This window comes from Hydra vulgaris, chromosome 14 (assembly GCF_038396675.1).
Source record: "Hydra vulgaris chromosome 14, alternate assembly HydraT2T_AEP".
Classification (NCBI taxonomy): domain Eukaryota; kingdom Metazoa; phylum Cnidaria; class Hydrozoa; order Anthoathecata; family Hydridae; genus Hydra; species Hydra vulgaris.
The window spans coordinates 23157752-23175087 of NC_088933.1; the positions used below are offsets into that span (position 1 = coordinate 23157752).

The 17336-nt window shown below is 31.2% G+C and overlaps 1 protein-coding gene across 1 annotated transcript; it reads left to right on the forward strand.

Moving 5' to 3' along the window:
- The first annotated feature begins 13867 nt into the window (after positions 1–13867).
- LOC136090982 (uncharacterized) lies at positions 13868–14584 on the forward strand. The gene has a single exon (XM_065817964.1). The coding sequence runs from the start codon at positions 13868–13870 to the stop codon at positions 14582–14584; it is 717 nt and encodes a 238-aa protein (XP_065674036.1).
- Positions 14585–17336: the final 2752 nt, after the last annotated feature.

The following is a 17336-nucleotide window of genomic DNA, read 5'->3' on the forward strand; positions in this document are numbered from 1 at the left end:
TATTAAATAAATATTTAAAACTGAGAATTTATTTTTTATTGCTCAAGGTAAAAAGTTTATTTCTATTTTACAAATAACAATTAATTTCGTTTAACATAATTATTATTATTATTATTATTCAGTGATCAAATACAAATACAATAATCTATTTATAATTTGATGAAGAGGTGCTACACCAGACCCCCCTATGCTGACGAACATGGAGATGCAGAAGCTACAGACAAAGCAGCAATTGTATCTATAAAGTTACTTTCTTATGTTGTTTTTGAAAGCGTTGATGGATTGAGCGTTCACTGCTTCTTGCGAAAGCGCATTCCATGGGGTGACAATTCTATTTGAAAAAAAGTTATACCGCTCCTCGCAGTTTTTTACCATCTGACGTTCTAGTTTATGGTTATGGCCTCTTAGAATATACTTATCTTTACTTTTTGAAATTTTTTGTGGGACGACAAAACTAACAAGCTCGAGTTTACGAGTGATTTTGAATTGCTCGATAAGATCTGCTCTTTTGCGGCGTTCTTCAAGAGTTGTTAAACCGAGCCGTTGGAGTCAATCTTCATAGGTCATGTGTTTAATAGTCGATATTGTTTTTGTTGCTCGATGTTGGACTTGCTCGAGAATGGCAATGTCTGATTTTAAATGCGGTGACCAGGCTTGTACAGCAAACTCAAGATGGGGGCGAATGTAAGTGAGATACAGAGTGCGCCATAAATAAAAACTGCTACTGCGAAATATTTTTTGAGTCGTCCTAGCACTCTATTTGCTACTGATGCGGCTGACTCTATTTGCGGTCTAACGTTAAGGTCATTCGAGACCATCACACCAAGGTCTCTTTTGACTGCGGTTTCTTCGAGAGGACGACGGGTGTCGTCGACGTTTGACATTGAGTATTTGTACGTTGACTTGTGTCATCCGCGCCCAACATGCATTACTTTGCATTTTTCAACGTTGAAATGCAAGAGCCAAATATGTGACCATTTCACTACTCTGTCAACGTCATCTTGGAGAGTGATGTTGTCCGACTCCTTTTTAATTATCCCTATTATTTTGCTGTCGTCGGCAAATAGTTTCATATGATGAGTAATACTGTCCGGCAGGTCGTTTACAAAGATTACGAATAGCAATGAGCCCAAGACCGAGCCTTGAGGCACTCCACTAGTGACTGCTTTCCATTCAGAAGTAATGCCGTTTATAACCACTCGTTGACATCGATTGCTTAGCCAAGCTGCGATCCAGTCAAGAGCGCCTTGAATACTGTACGCTCTCAGCTTATGAAGAAGGCGTTTATGTGGTACTTTGTTAAACGCCTTTCCAAAGTCTGTGTAAATGACGTCTTCTGCATGTCTGCAGTGAGTTGTTTCCGTCATGATATCCCGAGTTTCTAAAAGGTTTGATACACATCCCTTACGATGACCAAAGCCATGCTGATTTGGAGAAATTAGACCATTAGCAACGCAGTGTTCCATTATTCTTTTTTGTAAAATACTTTCCATAATTTTGCAAGGTATGGAAGTGAGCGAGACTGGCCGGTAGTTGGATGTTTTAAGCCTACTCCCCTTCTTGAAAATAGGTGTTACATTCGATTTTTTCCATAATTCAGGAACTACACCAGTTTCAAACGAGCACTTATAGATAAGCAAAAGAGGCTTGGCAAAGGTAGCTGAACATTTACTAAGGACCCTTGGATGTAATCCATCGTAGCCGGTTGATTTTCTTTCATCAAGGTTGTTTAGGCATTTTTGTACTATATCGATAGAGAAACTTGCTGGATCGATGACACAAACTGCTTCAGTGCGACTTTCAAAGTCTGGCATTGAACCTTCGGGCTCTAAAACAAAGACTGATTGAAAATAGTTATTTAACGATGCGCTTATATCGCCGGTATCGGTTGTGATGTTGCTACTGACTGTTTCAAGCGATGTAATGTTGTTACTGACGCTCTGCTTTCTTCTTACATGTGCATGTAAGCGTTTAGGGTTGCTTTCGGAATCCCTGACGAGTAGCTCTTCGTACTTTTACCTACCAGCTTTGACCATTTTTTCAATTTTTTTGCAGGCAGTGGGATGCGATATTTTGAGAAATTTGTGCGTACTTCGACCTGCATTAAAGTATTTGGCCCAAGAGGTGCGTTTAGCTTTGACTGCCTCAATAGTTCTGGTGTAACCCATTGCTCCTGTTTTTCTGTAAAGGGAGTGGTAGTTGATGGAATGTGTAGGTTAGTGGCTTCATTATACACGTTTGCTAGAAGTTGGTACTCATCGTTTACATTTAGTCCAGTGAATACTGTTTCCCATTCAACAGCTGCAATATGTGCTGATATTGCTGCGTAGTTTGCTCGACTCCAAATGAGTCGAGGTTTTAGCGGCAAAGTAGGCGAGTTGTTGAGGCATGCAACAGCAAATTGACTTTCGATGAAGCAGTGTGCTTGGCCCATTGGAGTGTCACCAAGAGAATCGCCTTGTTTAATGAAGATTACACGGTCTGGCTCATTTGTTATAATAAGATCGAGTGTGCTAGTAGGCTCGACGTGTCGACTACAACGGTAGGTTGGGAATGTGATAAGCTGAGTTAAGTGACATTCATCAAGGCACTTCTGGAACCTGATGTCGCCTTGACTCTCACCTCTCACGTGAGCAACAGTTGCAATTCCGCCGTTAACTTCGATAGACTCATAAGACGTATGGCTAAAATTGAAGTCGCCATACAGTAGAATTGCAGAGCAGTTTATATTAGGCAGTATCTGTTGAGCGGTAGTGATTGATGTGATACACTGACTAAGAACTTGATCATTTTCGTCGTCTGGATGATTCTTGACCAAGTTTTATTTTTCGCCAGATTTGCTCAATTGATGTTGAGTTGAGCTGAGTAGAACTAACTTCGCTGACTATGATATCGTCTCTTGTGTAAATTGCAACTCTACCGTCCCTCTTGTCTCTGTCTTTGCGATGTGGTTGGTAGCCGGGTACGGTAACGTCTGATAAATCTGTGAACCAAGTTTCCGCAAAATAATATGACGTGTGGCCGGCTAAATATACGTAGAGCTGATAGTCTAGCAAAGAGCTCTTGGCGATTTTCATTGTTGAGTGAACATGGGTTGTTTGCCCAGTAACTTAGATGGCTAGGTGAGACTGTAGAAGCGTCAGGTTGTATCGGTTTTATTTTTGTTTTAGTTATTGGTCTAGGACGTCTAGTTGGCAGTGGAGATTTCTGAGTTAGGAGCGGCTGTGTGGTTAGCGTAGTCTGACAGAGCTCTGGCTGGGGATGAAAATACGTAGCACTGATTGGACGTTGATTCGATGACATCGATGCAACAGATGCGACCTGTTCTTCGATGTATAACATTCCGAAACGGATTATCGAGAATGTTAGCAGCGGCAAGTTCGTCGTTAAGCTTTTTGAGTTGGATGCGCGTGGTGTTAAACTCGGTTTGTTGCTCTGGCGTTCTGTCTTCGCGTACGTAGACACTTTTGTATATCTTTTGTTTGTGATGTGCGCATTTTTTGAGTATTTCCGCTCGAGATGAAAGATTTGATAACGAAACCTGGATAATGTTCGAGTTTGACAATTTTGTTTTGCTTTTGCTCGATTTGAGGCGGTTAATACGTGCGATAGCAGTAGCATCCTCCAATCCTGTTGCTACAAAAAAATCCTCAACAAGCTTTTTATCGTCTACAGTACTAGACTTATTAAGACCGATTACAATGACATTTAACTCGCGACTTCGAATATTTTTATTTTGAGCAGCGATAAAAGTACTTAACAAGCTGCCGTTGCTGCTTGCTCTCATCCGATTTGTCCTTAAGCAAAGATGCAAATGATGGTGTGGCTGTTGATTTTATTTCTTTCAACTCATTAATTTGTTTTACGAGTAAATCAATTTTGTCTTTCAGGGCTTATTCTCTTACTTAAATAGATCGTTTCTCTTCCGCTACTGCAACAAGTAGAGCTGCCTTGATCATAAGAGCAATATCGTTCTGGTAACTTTTCATGAGAGTAGCATTTAAATCCTTTAGATCTACTGCCGCTTTAAAAGCGTTGGTAGCTATTACTTCGATTGCTGACATAATTAGCAATGAAATGCAATTAATAATTGCAAGTTTTTAAAATTTTAATATTTGAAATAATTTATTACAAATTTTAAAAATTTAATTAAAATTTCAATAAAATTGATATTTTATATGATTATATGAATATACCTTAATATAATAAATTTATACGTATATATACTTTAATATAATAAATTTATATGTATATAACTTACTAATATTAGTAATTTGATTACAGATATAATTAAATATATAGTGATAAATTTTCCGTAAATATATTTATTAATTGATAATAAGTTTTGGATTTTGTCAAGGCACAAAAATTGCGGAAAAAAAAATTTAGAAAAAGGTTAAAAATTTTATTTCAAAACTTATTGAATAGAACAATAGATTAGAAAATCGTTTACACGCTTAAACGTTGGCGGTAAAACAACGAGCAAAAATTGAAAATTTTACAAAACTCTTTAAAACAAGAAAGAAAGAAAAAAAAAAAAGAAAAAAAAAATTTGTAAACTCTGTAAAAATATAAGCGAACTAAAGCGTAAATAAAATCTTAGTCACAACTATTTTTATAATAATAATATATAAATAAAAATATATATAATAAAATATAAGTATATAATTATAGGTATATATAAATATAGGTGCGCGAAGTACGACAAAACTGTTATTTTAGACACGAATATAGGCAATATAATATACTATGATTTAAAAGCAGAAAATAATTAATAAGCTAATAAGATGAAGCAATAATAGAGAAGAAATAATGTTAGAAAAAAGAGAATATGAGGAAAAGAAAATAAAAGAATACGAAAAAAATATATATATATATAAAATCCTGAAACTTACGCTCGAACAAAAACACGTCTTATCGACTCAATGGCTAAAGCGCAAAAAGCATAATAATTTCGTTTAAATCAAAAGGTAAAAATGATATAAATAAAATTTTAGTCAGTAAATTCAAAGTCAGCATAGTAATAAAATGGCAAATCAGTGTTTTCATTTTTAGATGATTCAATAATGTCACTGTGCTCATTTAAATTTCTTATTTCATTTATGTTTATTGGTTTTAGTTCCTTATTTTTATCATCAAAATCATCATCCTCATCCAACTCATTATATTCTTCATTCGCATATATACCATCATTAGCATCATTTGTATTTTCCTTTTCAATTACTTGAAAAAGAAAATCAACTGTGTCTCCTTCTAGATTCATTTTTTTATGTTTGTTACATTTTGTATGTATGTTTTATGTATATATTTTTATGTATGCTACATTTTGATCTTGCATAGTTTAGAGATGAAAGAATTGAGTCACTCGAAAGCATTAAATAATTGAATTGGTTTGTCATTGTAGCTTTTCGATCAAATTTACGAGTGTGTTATAAACGAATGTTTTCATTATCTTTATTCCGAGCTTCGATTGCTTCTTCAGAGTATATTCCAACTGGTAGCATAAATCTAGATATTGTCAGACTACTATGAATGAGTAGTTTGTGTACTGAGGCTGGCATGTAAAACCATGAGTACTCTCGAACAAATATATTTGCTGTTTCCAAACAATATGTTTCATATTTGGCTATGTTAGTTTTTTTATTTAAATTAATGACTGATAGTATAATGTATAACCTGTAGATTAAATCTTTCTTGACTCCTGTTATTCGCAAAAACTCTGCATGCTGACGAAAAGCTCGACGAGTAGTATTACTATCATTTGTTGTCCCAAATCCACCTTGAAGATGCATGTCAACAATAAGGCCAATTTCCGCAAACTCACGCTAAACAAACTTTTTTTTTACAGCTTTTAATTTTATATTTTCAGGTCCACGTATTTGCCACTCTTTAATATCAAGTCTATAACTTATATGTAGAATACACTCAAAACATCGAATCCATGCATGTAATGACGATAACCCAAGCTCTAAGCTTTGCGAATCTGTTAAACGGATCAGAGCTTTATCTAAGTTGTTCATTGATCTTGGAGTACCTTTGCAAATATTACAAATTTGAGCCAATTTGTTGTCACAAATTGCATTAACTGTTTTTTTATCAATCATTGTAAGCTTAAGATCGAAACTTAATTCAATTACAAGCTTCTTTTTCAGCTTCTGGTTCCATTATTTCTACATCAATAATCATTGCACTCTTCTCAAGCAAATTGATTTGCTTGTCAAATTTTTTTTTTCTTCTCTTAAAACTAAAGGGTTTTCAGCAATCTACTGAGTTCTTAGTGGGCGGCAGAATCGCGTTGAAGAAGGCACTTGATTTTTCCTAATTGTCATAACACCATAGGATAACTTAAGTGGCACTAGGCAAGTAAAAAACAAACTTTGATCTGACATTAAATCATTACATTCATCATTGTTCCCTTTTTGGACGGAAAATTTTTGTTTATACTGCTTTTGGCTACTTGCACCGTCGAAGCCCCATATGCAATACAAAGTCATTCCTATACAGGATTCAAGGGAATCAAGTTGAGATATTTTATTTTTAACAGTAGTTAGTTGCAGCATTCGATGAACTGTATCGTGTAACAATTCTTTCAGTGGAACTTCGCCTTTCATTCCATTTTCAGCTATATAAATTCCATCAGGATAACACTTTTTTTTTTCGTCGCAAATGTTGTTATATGTAGGATATATATTCGCATTACACTTAATTGAGTTATTTCGCATAACTTGATATTGCGTCTTCGATAAATTCATATCTGTCGCTAATGCTAATCCCTCTAGTGGCGTATTTGGTACAATTTGCTTGTTTTTGTCCTGAATAAAACATTTTATTTCATTTGCCGAATCTGTATTTGATAAACATTCTTTTACACACAGCAAACTATATCACTTTTTCTTTTTTAACCCCATTTCTGCTGCTTGTAAGATTTTATCATGGTCGTGATTTACTAACAATATGGATGCGTGCCGACATTTACTTAGGTAGGACATACCTTCGTATTAATGACATGGTCTCCCAAATGACTCTTCGTTTAAACAAGAAATATTTAAATCGACGGTTTGAGATGATTGTTCGCTAGGTTGCTGAATAATTAAAGGCAAAATTTTATTATTAAGCCACAATGACTCGCCACTTAAAAATTTGCTATTATTTCGAAAATATTTTTTGCTAAGTTTTGATCGGCATTTGCATACAAATTCGAGAAGAGCTTTTTCAAAACGAATAAAATCATCATTTAAATTAATGGATACGTTTAATTCATTTTTGAGCATACTGACCTACGATTTGTCTTAACGTAAGTTGTAATAAAATAGTGTCTTTAATTTTTTCAAATACTTCAAGTCGAGTTATGTTATTAAACATTTTTATAAGATAATTTGATTATTTATTAGAATAGAGTTTTAATAATGCTACTTCAAGAGAAAATTTAAATATCTATAATTTAGCGTAAATTTATACAATTAATTTTATTACTTTTAGAACATAATTGCAATCAAATCGCTGCAATTATCAACTAATTAGGCTTCATATATTCATATAATATCATATAAACTTCAAATTTCCAGACAAATAAATTTTTTCACGTCACAATGCATAGTAAAGTAAGAATTAAATTAGTCCAAAGTCTTGAATTTTTAAAATCATTTTTAAGTTTAAATTATAACTAGTCGCAAGTGATTTTAATTAATAGTATTAAACAACCTTTATACTTCCTAAATATCATTAATTCCAATTTCAAGAGGGCGGCATTTGGTTGGAATCGAATACTTAAATATTTGATTCTTATGTATTTATAGTGAAATGATTTTCTTTTTTTTTTCCTTTTTTGAAAACATTAAAATAATAACGAAAAAGTTTATTTAAACAATAACGGTTCGATGTGTTAAATAAAATTAAAAAAAAAAAAAAAATTTATATTCCTTAAGCAAATATCTTAACTTTAAACTGGTCTTTTTATAAAAGCAAAAAAAATGCAAAAATCAGAAAATCAAACAATCTTCGGGTGGCATTTGGAAAAAGGAAGATGAGGAAATTTAGAAAAACACCTCTAAAATACCAACAATTCTAAGACATATTATGAATAAATTAAATACAAATATATAACTAAAACATGTACTTTTTATAAGCACTAAGTTAATATGTTTATTTAAAATAAAAATAGTCCAAAGCTTTTTTAATTGAAAAAGTTATGTAGATTTTGAGGATAAGTATTTTTGAAAAAAAAAAAAAATTGACAATTTTAAAGCCTTTATGAATGGTTCTAGCAAGCTTGTCTTCATCTCTAATAATTAAACGGATACATTTTTGAGTAAAGTAAAGCACCTATGCTTCAATAATAAAGTAAAAAAAAGTTTAGAAGATTTGAGTTTTTTGGGACTTTTGGCCACGGAAAAAAAATTCTGGCCCACTGCGCAGCGCTGATTTAAGTCTACATTTAAAACAGTTAAGTGATGGTGCTTTACTGTGATAGTTAATAAGGAATTTGATAGTTAATAAGTTTTTAACTACTCGATTAGTGAAAAAGTTACGTCTTTCATAACGTTTCAAATTTCTTTCGACAAACAAAACCCTGAGGTACTCCGCTAAACAATTTTCTCCATGGCGATAATGAATTATCTATTTTGACACTTCGTTCTCTATTTGTAAACCAATTTTTTATCGAGTTATTTAGTTGACCGTGAATGTCATATGCCTTCAGTTTACATAAGAGCCTTTCGTGCGGTACCTTATTGAACGTTTTTAAAAAGTATGTGAAAAATGCTGCTGTAAAATGGTATCTGTAACAATATCCCCTGATTCTAATAGGTTTGTCGTTCACCCCCTGTGTTTGACAAAGCCATGCTGAGCTGGAGTAATAAGTTTGTTTTTGAAAAAATGCTGCATAATACAATTGTGGATTAAACCTTCTAACACCTTACAAGGTACCGAGGTTTTGGAAACTGGCTGCTGTCTTCAAGTAAATGGATTTTATCGTGAACTTTGATTTTGCTTTTGACATAAGAATTGAGTCCCTTTGGGTTATGTTTTAACGAAGAAGTTAATGCATCTTCGAAGTCAAGCTTTGCTTTTTTCACCACTTTTGTGTCGGTTTTTGCTGCTTTGGTATATTTCGCTCTAACAAGTTGGTGTGATCCTGGTCCAGCTGACACATATTTACCCCAGAGTTTACTCTTTTTTTTTACAGCTTCAATAATAACTCCATAATAACGATTAAAAGTAATAGTAAAGATTATAAAAGTATTTACTATACTATAACAATAATAATAGTAGTAATAAAACAATAAAAACAATAACAACAACAATAATAGCAGAAGCAATAATAATATAACAAAAACAGTGATATAAAAATGTTTAAAACAATATTAACAACTGTTGGAATAATAATATTTATTGTAATAATAGCAATGATAGTAATGAAGAGAATGCTAATGAATTTATGAATGAATGAACAATATTTTTCTAAAAAATAGTTAAAGAAAAAAGCAGTTTTGAATTTTGAGATTGCTTTTATTTTAGTTCGATATATAGCGATTGTTCCATGTTTGTATGCTTTTATATTGTATAGATTCATAGCCGTAATGAACAGTTCTATATATAGGTACACATATCTTAAAGTGGCAAGAAGATCGTAGAATATAGTTACAATTTTCCTTATAATTAAAAAAGTTGATAAATGTAAGAGGTAGGTTATTTTGATTTTGGTTCCAAACAAATAAGCAATTTGATAGCTGAGTATGGTCACACAACTTAAGGACTTTAAATAAATATAGAGTATACTACAGTTCAAATTAGTAGATAGCAAAAAACCGGTTAACCGGTTGCAGTTTAAACCGGTTGCCACGCCCAACTAGGCACTTGCCTAAAATACGTGGTTTCTCCCCAGGCCCTCCGTTTAAAACGTTGTTTATTACAATTTTGGAATGAGGAAGGAAATATTCTGAGGGTATGCAAGTTTTCAAAAAAAATGTGTTTTTCCTAACTAAACATGACTTTTTTGTCCTAACTAAACATGATTTTTTTTTCTCTAACTAAACATGACTTTTTTTTCAGTCGCATTAATTAGAATAAGCCTCCAACAATTCATAAATAAAAAATTGTCTTTGTACCAACATCTAAAAAGTTATTTATTATTATTTAAAAGTTTCTAGAACTGGGTGTTGCTTTAGTTGTCATGAGTTACAATGACGGTTTTAGTCGTTTTTAAAGAATTTTTTTAAATATTTGCAACTCTACCCTGGAAGATATTTGATATAAGGGTTGTAGCAGGCCCATTATCTCTAATAGAAATTACATACAATTTTATGATTAAGTGAACTTCATTTGTGCAGTGTGCTTTTTAAATTTTTTCAGAGGAGTAAGATACTTTACGGTAATCACCGATGGGATGCCGGATGTTGCACCTGTGAAAATGAAATGGTTAATTCTCTGTCGTAGGATGACATAATAAATTTTGCATGTAAAAAGACAAGGAAAAAGAATTTTTAAATTTAACATGAACGTTAATCCTTTTATTAAAATTTTTAGCCTCAATGAGATCGACACTTAAATACGTTTTGGCCTCTCCCGGTAGGTATTCACACTGTTTTTGTTAATTGACGATAAAATTACATTAGTGGGTTTTAAAATCACACTATTAGAATAATCATTTTGTTTTGCATTTCAAAATCAAACAATAAAACAATAATCACTGCCTTTCCTTTAACACTAATTCATTTAAAATATTCTAAATTTAAATGTAACTGATTCAAATTAAAATACACTTTTGTAGACTTTAATGAGAAATTTTAAACTGCAAATTTTATAATATAATTTAATTAAAATACAACTTACTTTAAAAGAATTCAGCCCTAAAGGATATATCCAAAGATTCGTCTTTTCCTTTTTTTTCGATTTTTCTTCAACTTTAATTTTTTCAAATCAATTATAAAAAATTTAACAGTAAACATCAATCATAAAAAACAGCTTTTAATAAAAGCCAAAACTAAAATAGATTCGTATTTTAACAATCGTTTATTTTTTGTGTGCATATGTGTTTAAATCCATATGTGCTCTTTCAACTTATATATTTATTAGTATTATTTTATTATTATTTTATTTTATTTTGCCGTTTAACAAATTTGACAGTTTCCATAAATTTACAATTAAGTTAATGGCCGGAGCAAGAAGAAGGCATAATTTGCCTTATCACCAAGCACCGTGTTACAATTTATAATTTTTACAAAGTTGCTTCAAGAATATATAACATAAAAGAAAAATTAAATGAATGTTTACAAAAGATATATAATAAATAAAGTAAAATATCGTTTAATACATAATATCATAAATAGATTGAGTAAAAGTAAGAGTTAATATATAAAACTTTATATATATTTTAAGTAAAATATATAAAAGATAAAGTGAAATATCATATCTAGATTAGGTAAAAGTAAAAGTGAATATATAATAACTTTATATATATAAATACGCACAAATATTTATATATATATAAATACGCACAAAAAATAAAATAAAAAGCGAGAAAATGTGATTTTTGATAATGATTATTGTCAATAATGATTATTTTATACCAAATTTATCTTTAAAGAGTTTTGTACTTTAAGCTCACTGGCTTTCCAAGCGTGAGAGACTACGTGTTGTTTAAAAGCGCGGGAAGTTTAAAGCAAGGTCTATTTTACAGTGGTTAAGGAAAACTGAAAAATGGTGTTAAACATTTAACGTCTATAGTAAGAATTATACTTATACACAATTTAAAAAAAAGTTTATTTTTCAGAATTGAAACTAAGTAACTAAAGGCATATAACATTTTATATATAGATTTTATTCTGCAATAAGTGTAATGTATAAAGCAAGACCTTTCTCAGTTATAAACCCTGATAAATGTTTACTTCATTCTTGTTCATTGTCATCTCTCCTTCGCTAATATTTTATTGAACCAACTCATACGAAACTAAATTATTAAGATTACTAAGCCAATAAGAGTGGTTTCTGATATTTTTACATCTGTTTTTTCTCAAAAACTGAACCTACGAACAAATAACAACCATAACTACTACTCGGGCAGTGCCGCTGATAGAAAAGGGGTGAAAGGGACAGTTTTTCCCGGGCGGCAGATGTCCAAGGGGCGCCAAATGAAAAAAAGGTACCTAAAAAAAAAAAGGGGTCCTTCATTTATAATATAGAGAAATTTTGATAAATTAAGGCGCCAATCAGGGTTGTTGTCCCAGGCGGCGTGACCTTTGATTTTATTCAAATTTATCTTGATTGCAATAGCATACCTTTTTTAGTTTTATTTAGATTGTTCTCATTTTTGTTTATCCAAAAAAAAAAAATTAATTTCAAATGATAAATTAATTAATTACAAATTTTCATCAAAACTTTTGTAATTGTGATTCATTTGTTATTAACCATTTGTACGGTTAATTTAAAAATAAAATCAATATCATTATTACTAAGTTACTCCCCCTTCTCCGTTTAAGCTTTGTGATCACCTTCTGGTATTAAATAGTATCAACTTTGGAGGAAGCAGTTTATCAAACCAAATAAATACTATGATGCAAAAGTATAATCTATTACCAAAACATGCTTTAAAAATTGAAACGTTAACTTTATAATCTTAATTTCTTTAATGCATTTAGGGTGTCTTTTACTATTTATACAGGGAAAATCGCAAATGTTTAACATAATGTTTAAATGTTTTGTCTATTATTCTCATACTAATAAAACTAGCAATTTACTTTCATTTGACTATATAAACATGACAACAAATCTATATAAACATTTTGAAAACAAAGAATGGTATACCTAAGTTATATTATCAAAGAATTAATTAGGTTTAAAACGGAATGACACACAGAGTAATAAAATGCAAAATTTAGTTACTACATTAATAAATTTTAATTCCACGGAAAATATATATTTTAATGGTATACTTTGAAGAAAAAAAACTTTTATACATTATTTAAGATTTCAAGAAAGCTACAAAGTTGCAATATGTATCATAGATCATCAACAATTGTTTAGATGCAGTCTACGTATGGTTACTCGCCGAAGTCACGCATAAAAGTTGCAAATTTGTTGGGTTCATGTAGTTAGTTTTATGAAAATAAATTGTTTGTGAGTATTTCAATTTAAATACTACATCTTCTAATTGTATAAACAAAGAGAAAAAAAAATTACGCACAGAAATGGAAATGTCCATTAACAGTATGCATTTATTGAAAAAAGAATAAAATCAGAAATACAAAAATGATGCTTTAAAACAAATATAAAAATGTTGCTTTTTTGTTTTGTTTACCAGAGATTTGTAATAATTTAAAACTTTGTTGCACACCAGAGCTTAAAACGTGCAAAGACAACTTCTCCTTTCATTTTAGGCATTGCAAAAAACCGATTATAATAAATCATCAGAATTGAAAACATATAACGGGTGATGCGGAAGTTATCGGACAAATCCTAATTTCATTATTTGAGCATAATAATTAGTTTTTGTGGTTTTATGCGTAGACATAAACGTTCTATAAAATATAAACTTTATTATTTGAAACACAATTATTTAAAATGAGGTTAAATGCAGCTGAACGAGAATCTTTTCGAAAGCGACTAAAAATGTTTTTTGTAAATAAACCTAATATAAAAATAAAAAAAAAAGAAAGGATTTGCTCGAAGTACAATATATGATAACCTAAAAAGACTTGAAACTGTTCAATCGTTTTCTGATAGAAAGCACCCTGGTCATCCGACATCCTGAACTAGAGAAAAGAAAGCCGAATTAACGAGACTTGTCAACAATCGAAAAGGGGTCAGTCAGAGAAAAATAGGTATTAAATTCGGTGTAAATCAATCGACAATTGGTCGTCAGTTAAAAGAAATGAATATTAAATATAGAAAACGTGAAAAGACTCCAAAATACACTATAGAACAACAAATAAAGGCAAAGAAAAGAAGCAGGAAACTAGTTAACCAACTCCATAACACAAAATCGCTTCTAGTCATCGATGACGAAAAATACTTTTGTTTTGCAGGGGACAACATGCCTGGAAATTCTGGATACTACACAAACAACAAAAAGACATGCCCAGAAAGTGTTCGTTTTATAGGAAAAGAGAAATTCCCAAAAAAATTATTAATGTGGATAGCCATATCTGACCGTGGTATGTCCGAGCCATTGTTTCGCACTTCCAAGGCTGTAGCGATCAATTCATCAACCTTTATTAATGAATGTTTAGAAAAACGACTTCTTCCATTTATTCACAAGTATCATCGAGACTTTAACTATTTATTTTGGCCAGATTTAGCAAGTTTTCATTATTCTAAAGATTCTCTAAATTGGATGGACCAATATGTCTATTACGTTGATAAAGAATCCAATCCCCCAAATGTGCCTCAAGCACAACCAATTGCAAATTTTTGGGGACATTCGGCACAGAAGGTTTACGAGGGAGATTCAACAGAGCAAGTTTTGATTGATCGCATTAAATTAAAACTACAAGAAATTGATTTAAACTTTGTACAGTCGCATATGAAAGGCGTCAGAGCAAAATTGAGATCAATTGCAGATGGTGGTGTTTTTTCATATAAAAAATAATATATTTTTATTAAAAGATAAATGCTTTATTTAAAAAAAATATAATAGTAGTTTGTTTTTTTATTTATAAATAAGTTATTGACGTTTTTATTTTGTCCGATAACTTCCGCATCACCCATTAACAGCTATATCTTTATCCACCCGTTAACAGCTATATCTTTATCCACCCGTTAACAGCTATATCTTTATCCACCCGTTAACAGCTATATCTTTATCCACCCGTTAACAGCTATATCTTTATCCACCCGTTAACAGCTATATCTTTATCCACCCGTTAACAGCTATATCTTTATCCAGGAATAGCAATACATAGTAAAAAAATAAACACAAAAAACGAAAAATATAGTACCTGCGCAATACAAATCTTACAGTTTATTAGCCAACTCTGTGTAAAATGAAATTTGCTTTTCAACCTTATATAACATGATAAAATTTTAATTACAAAAAAAAGTAAAAAAATTATTTTTTTAATTAAGTATAAAAGACACTAAATCTTATCCAAACTACACATGCTTGGGTGTCTCAAAAAGTCATTTCCGCATCTCAAGGCTTGTGTGCAAGTCTGCTCAGTCATAAATCATCTCAAATCATAATTTGGTCCATATGAACGCTTTAAAATCATACTGCAATACAAAATTGGAAATCATTTACAACTGGTTGAATTTTATATCATACATCTTTTAGCTTTTCTCTGAGCTTTTCTCATTAAACTAAGCATATAATTTAAGTAAAAATGTTTAAAACCCGAACTAAGCAAAGGTTATCCAGAACATCAGGACTTTTTTAAAAGCCACGTTGCAAACCTTTGGAATAAATTAGCGCAAGATGTAATTGGTGCAATTACAGTAAACTCTTTTTAAAAGTATGTTTATCATGCTACTTTGGCTGCAGCAATGTTAACCGTCAGCCTGGTGTCGCGTTTCTTCATCAATATTAAACTTTTTAGGTTTTAGTTTCATTGATTATTGTATTAAATTTCAAAAAATCTAAGATCTAAGATCTTTTTGTTTTCAGCTGCAGTCCCACTAGATGGATAAATCTTGCTTTACGATTATCTTTCAATTATCAGACGGTCAGTTCAGATTGCCGTTATAAAACTAATTGCAAAACGACCTCGGGAAATTACTGCTGCCATAAAGCCGTTGATTTTGCTTTAATATCGACCCATGATGAGCGGATGTGAAAGAAAATTTTCGGCAAAGGAAATGAATATAGCAAAATCACAATGAAACTGGAAATGCAGATTTTACCATGAGATTCCCAAAAATAATCAAAAATTAAATATCATTAACTTTCAACACAATGCCAGTATCTGTCCCAGAAGGTGAACGACCTTTAAGCAAACAAAAGTTGATAAAAAAAAAAAAAAGATTACAGAGCCACTACAGAACAAGAGTTCCTTTGGACACTAGTATTAATAATAAAAACATGGCAATCAACTTATATAACTGTACCTTTAATATAAATTCTTTTTAAAAATACACATACTTATAAGATTGTTAATTGCTGCATTGCCCCGGGCGTCATAAAAGCTTTCGACGTCCCTATTTATAAAATGTTGCTTGACAATCCAAATAAGGGTAGGAATGAAAAATCTTGTTTTTCAAAAGGCCTTTTTTAAACTAAAGCGTGACCTTTGTAAGCTAAATTGGAAATTAAAAAAAAAAAAAACGTTTAGAAGGGGGAAAAAATACCTGACATACTATATATAAATATCTATTAAATTTTCAGAAAAGAGATTGTTAGTAGAATTCTAAATTTTAGTTATAGGCATTTAAAACATGTGTCACGGAAGGAGCGATAGGTTCCTTCCATGACACAAGTTTCAATAACTGTAACAAAAGATTTAATACTCCACATGCAATATATTTACCTGAAACTAAATAGATCTTTTTAGGTAGCATGTTAGGTATTATTGCCCCCTTCAAAACGTTTTTATCTATTTTGAATTTCCAATTTAGTTTTATAAAGATATTCCTATTAAAGTAAAAGACTATTCAATCCTGCCCTTATTTGGATTGAATTTGGATTACCTATTTTAACAAAACTTCTTGAATATCCGATAATACATATGGTTTTATTGCCTAGAGTAAACAGTGAGCCATTCCTATCTATTTTGTTCTTGAGCAAAATAGTAGTACCCTCAGATTTTTGTCAGTAAAACATTAAAGTAAATACATGTGTAATATTATTTTGCTCAAGTATTATCGTGTATTGCGGACTTGGAGTATTCACACCGCAGGCGCACTAATTTACCATAGGATGCGAACATGGTTTATGTTCCATGTGATTCTAAGTAAATTATTTATAAGGATTTTAAATGACAATGAATTTAGTAGAATAAGATTAGCACAATGTTCCGCAAGAAGTTAAAGTAGTTCACATTTATTTGATACATTTATGGTTTAAGAAAAATTATTCACTATTAAAATAGGGAAGAGTGGGGCACCATGATATACTTTTGGTTTTTGCTTCGTAACAATTTTTTCAATGCGTCTTTTTACAAGGCGACTGGTTTAATTTGTAAAATAAATTTATACCTGCTAAATTAAATTTATTAATTACCAGAAATTCTGGTCCAGAATATAACAGGTTAAACTTGTGAGACTATTTAAAGTAAAATTAAAAATTTGTATCAAGGTATCAATTTGTATTAAGATACATGGTGTATCTTAATACAAACATTGAGCATTATTAAAAAAGTAGATAAAAAGTATACAACTTAGAGTAAAGGCAACTTTTTACTTGAAAA

Bases quoted from the DNA above. Each gene is read 5' to 3' on its own strand.
- LOC136090982 (XM_065817964.1), top strand. From the start codon at position 13,868: ATGAATATTAAATATAGAAAACGTGAAAAGACTCCAAAATACACTATA.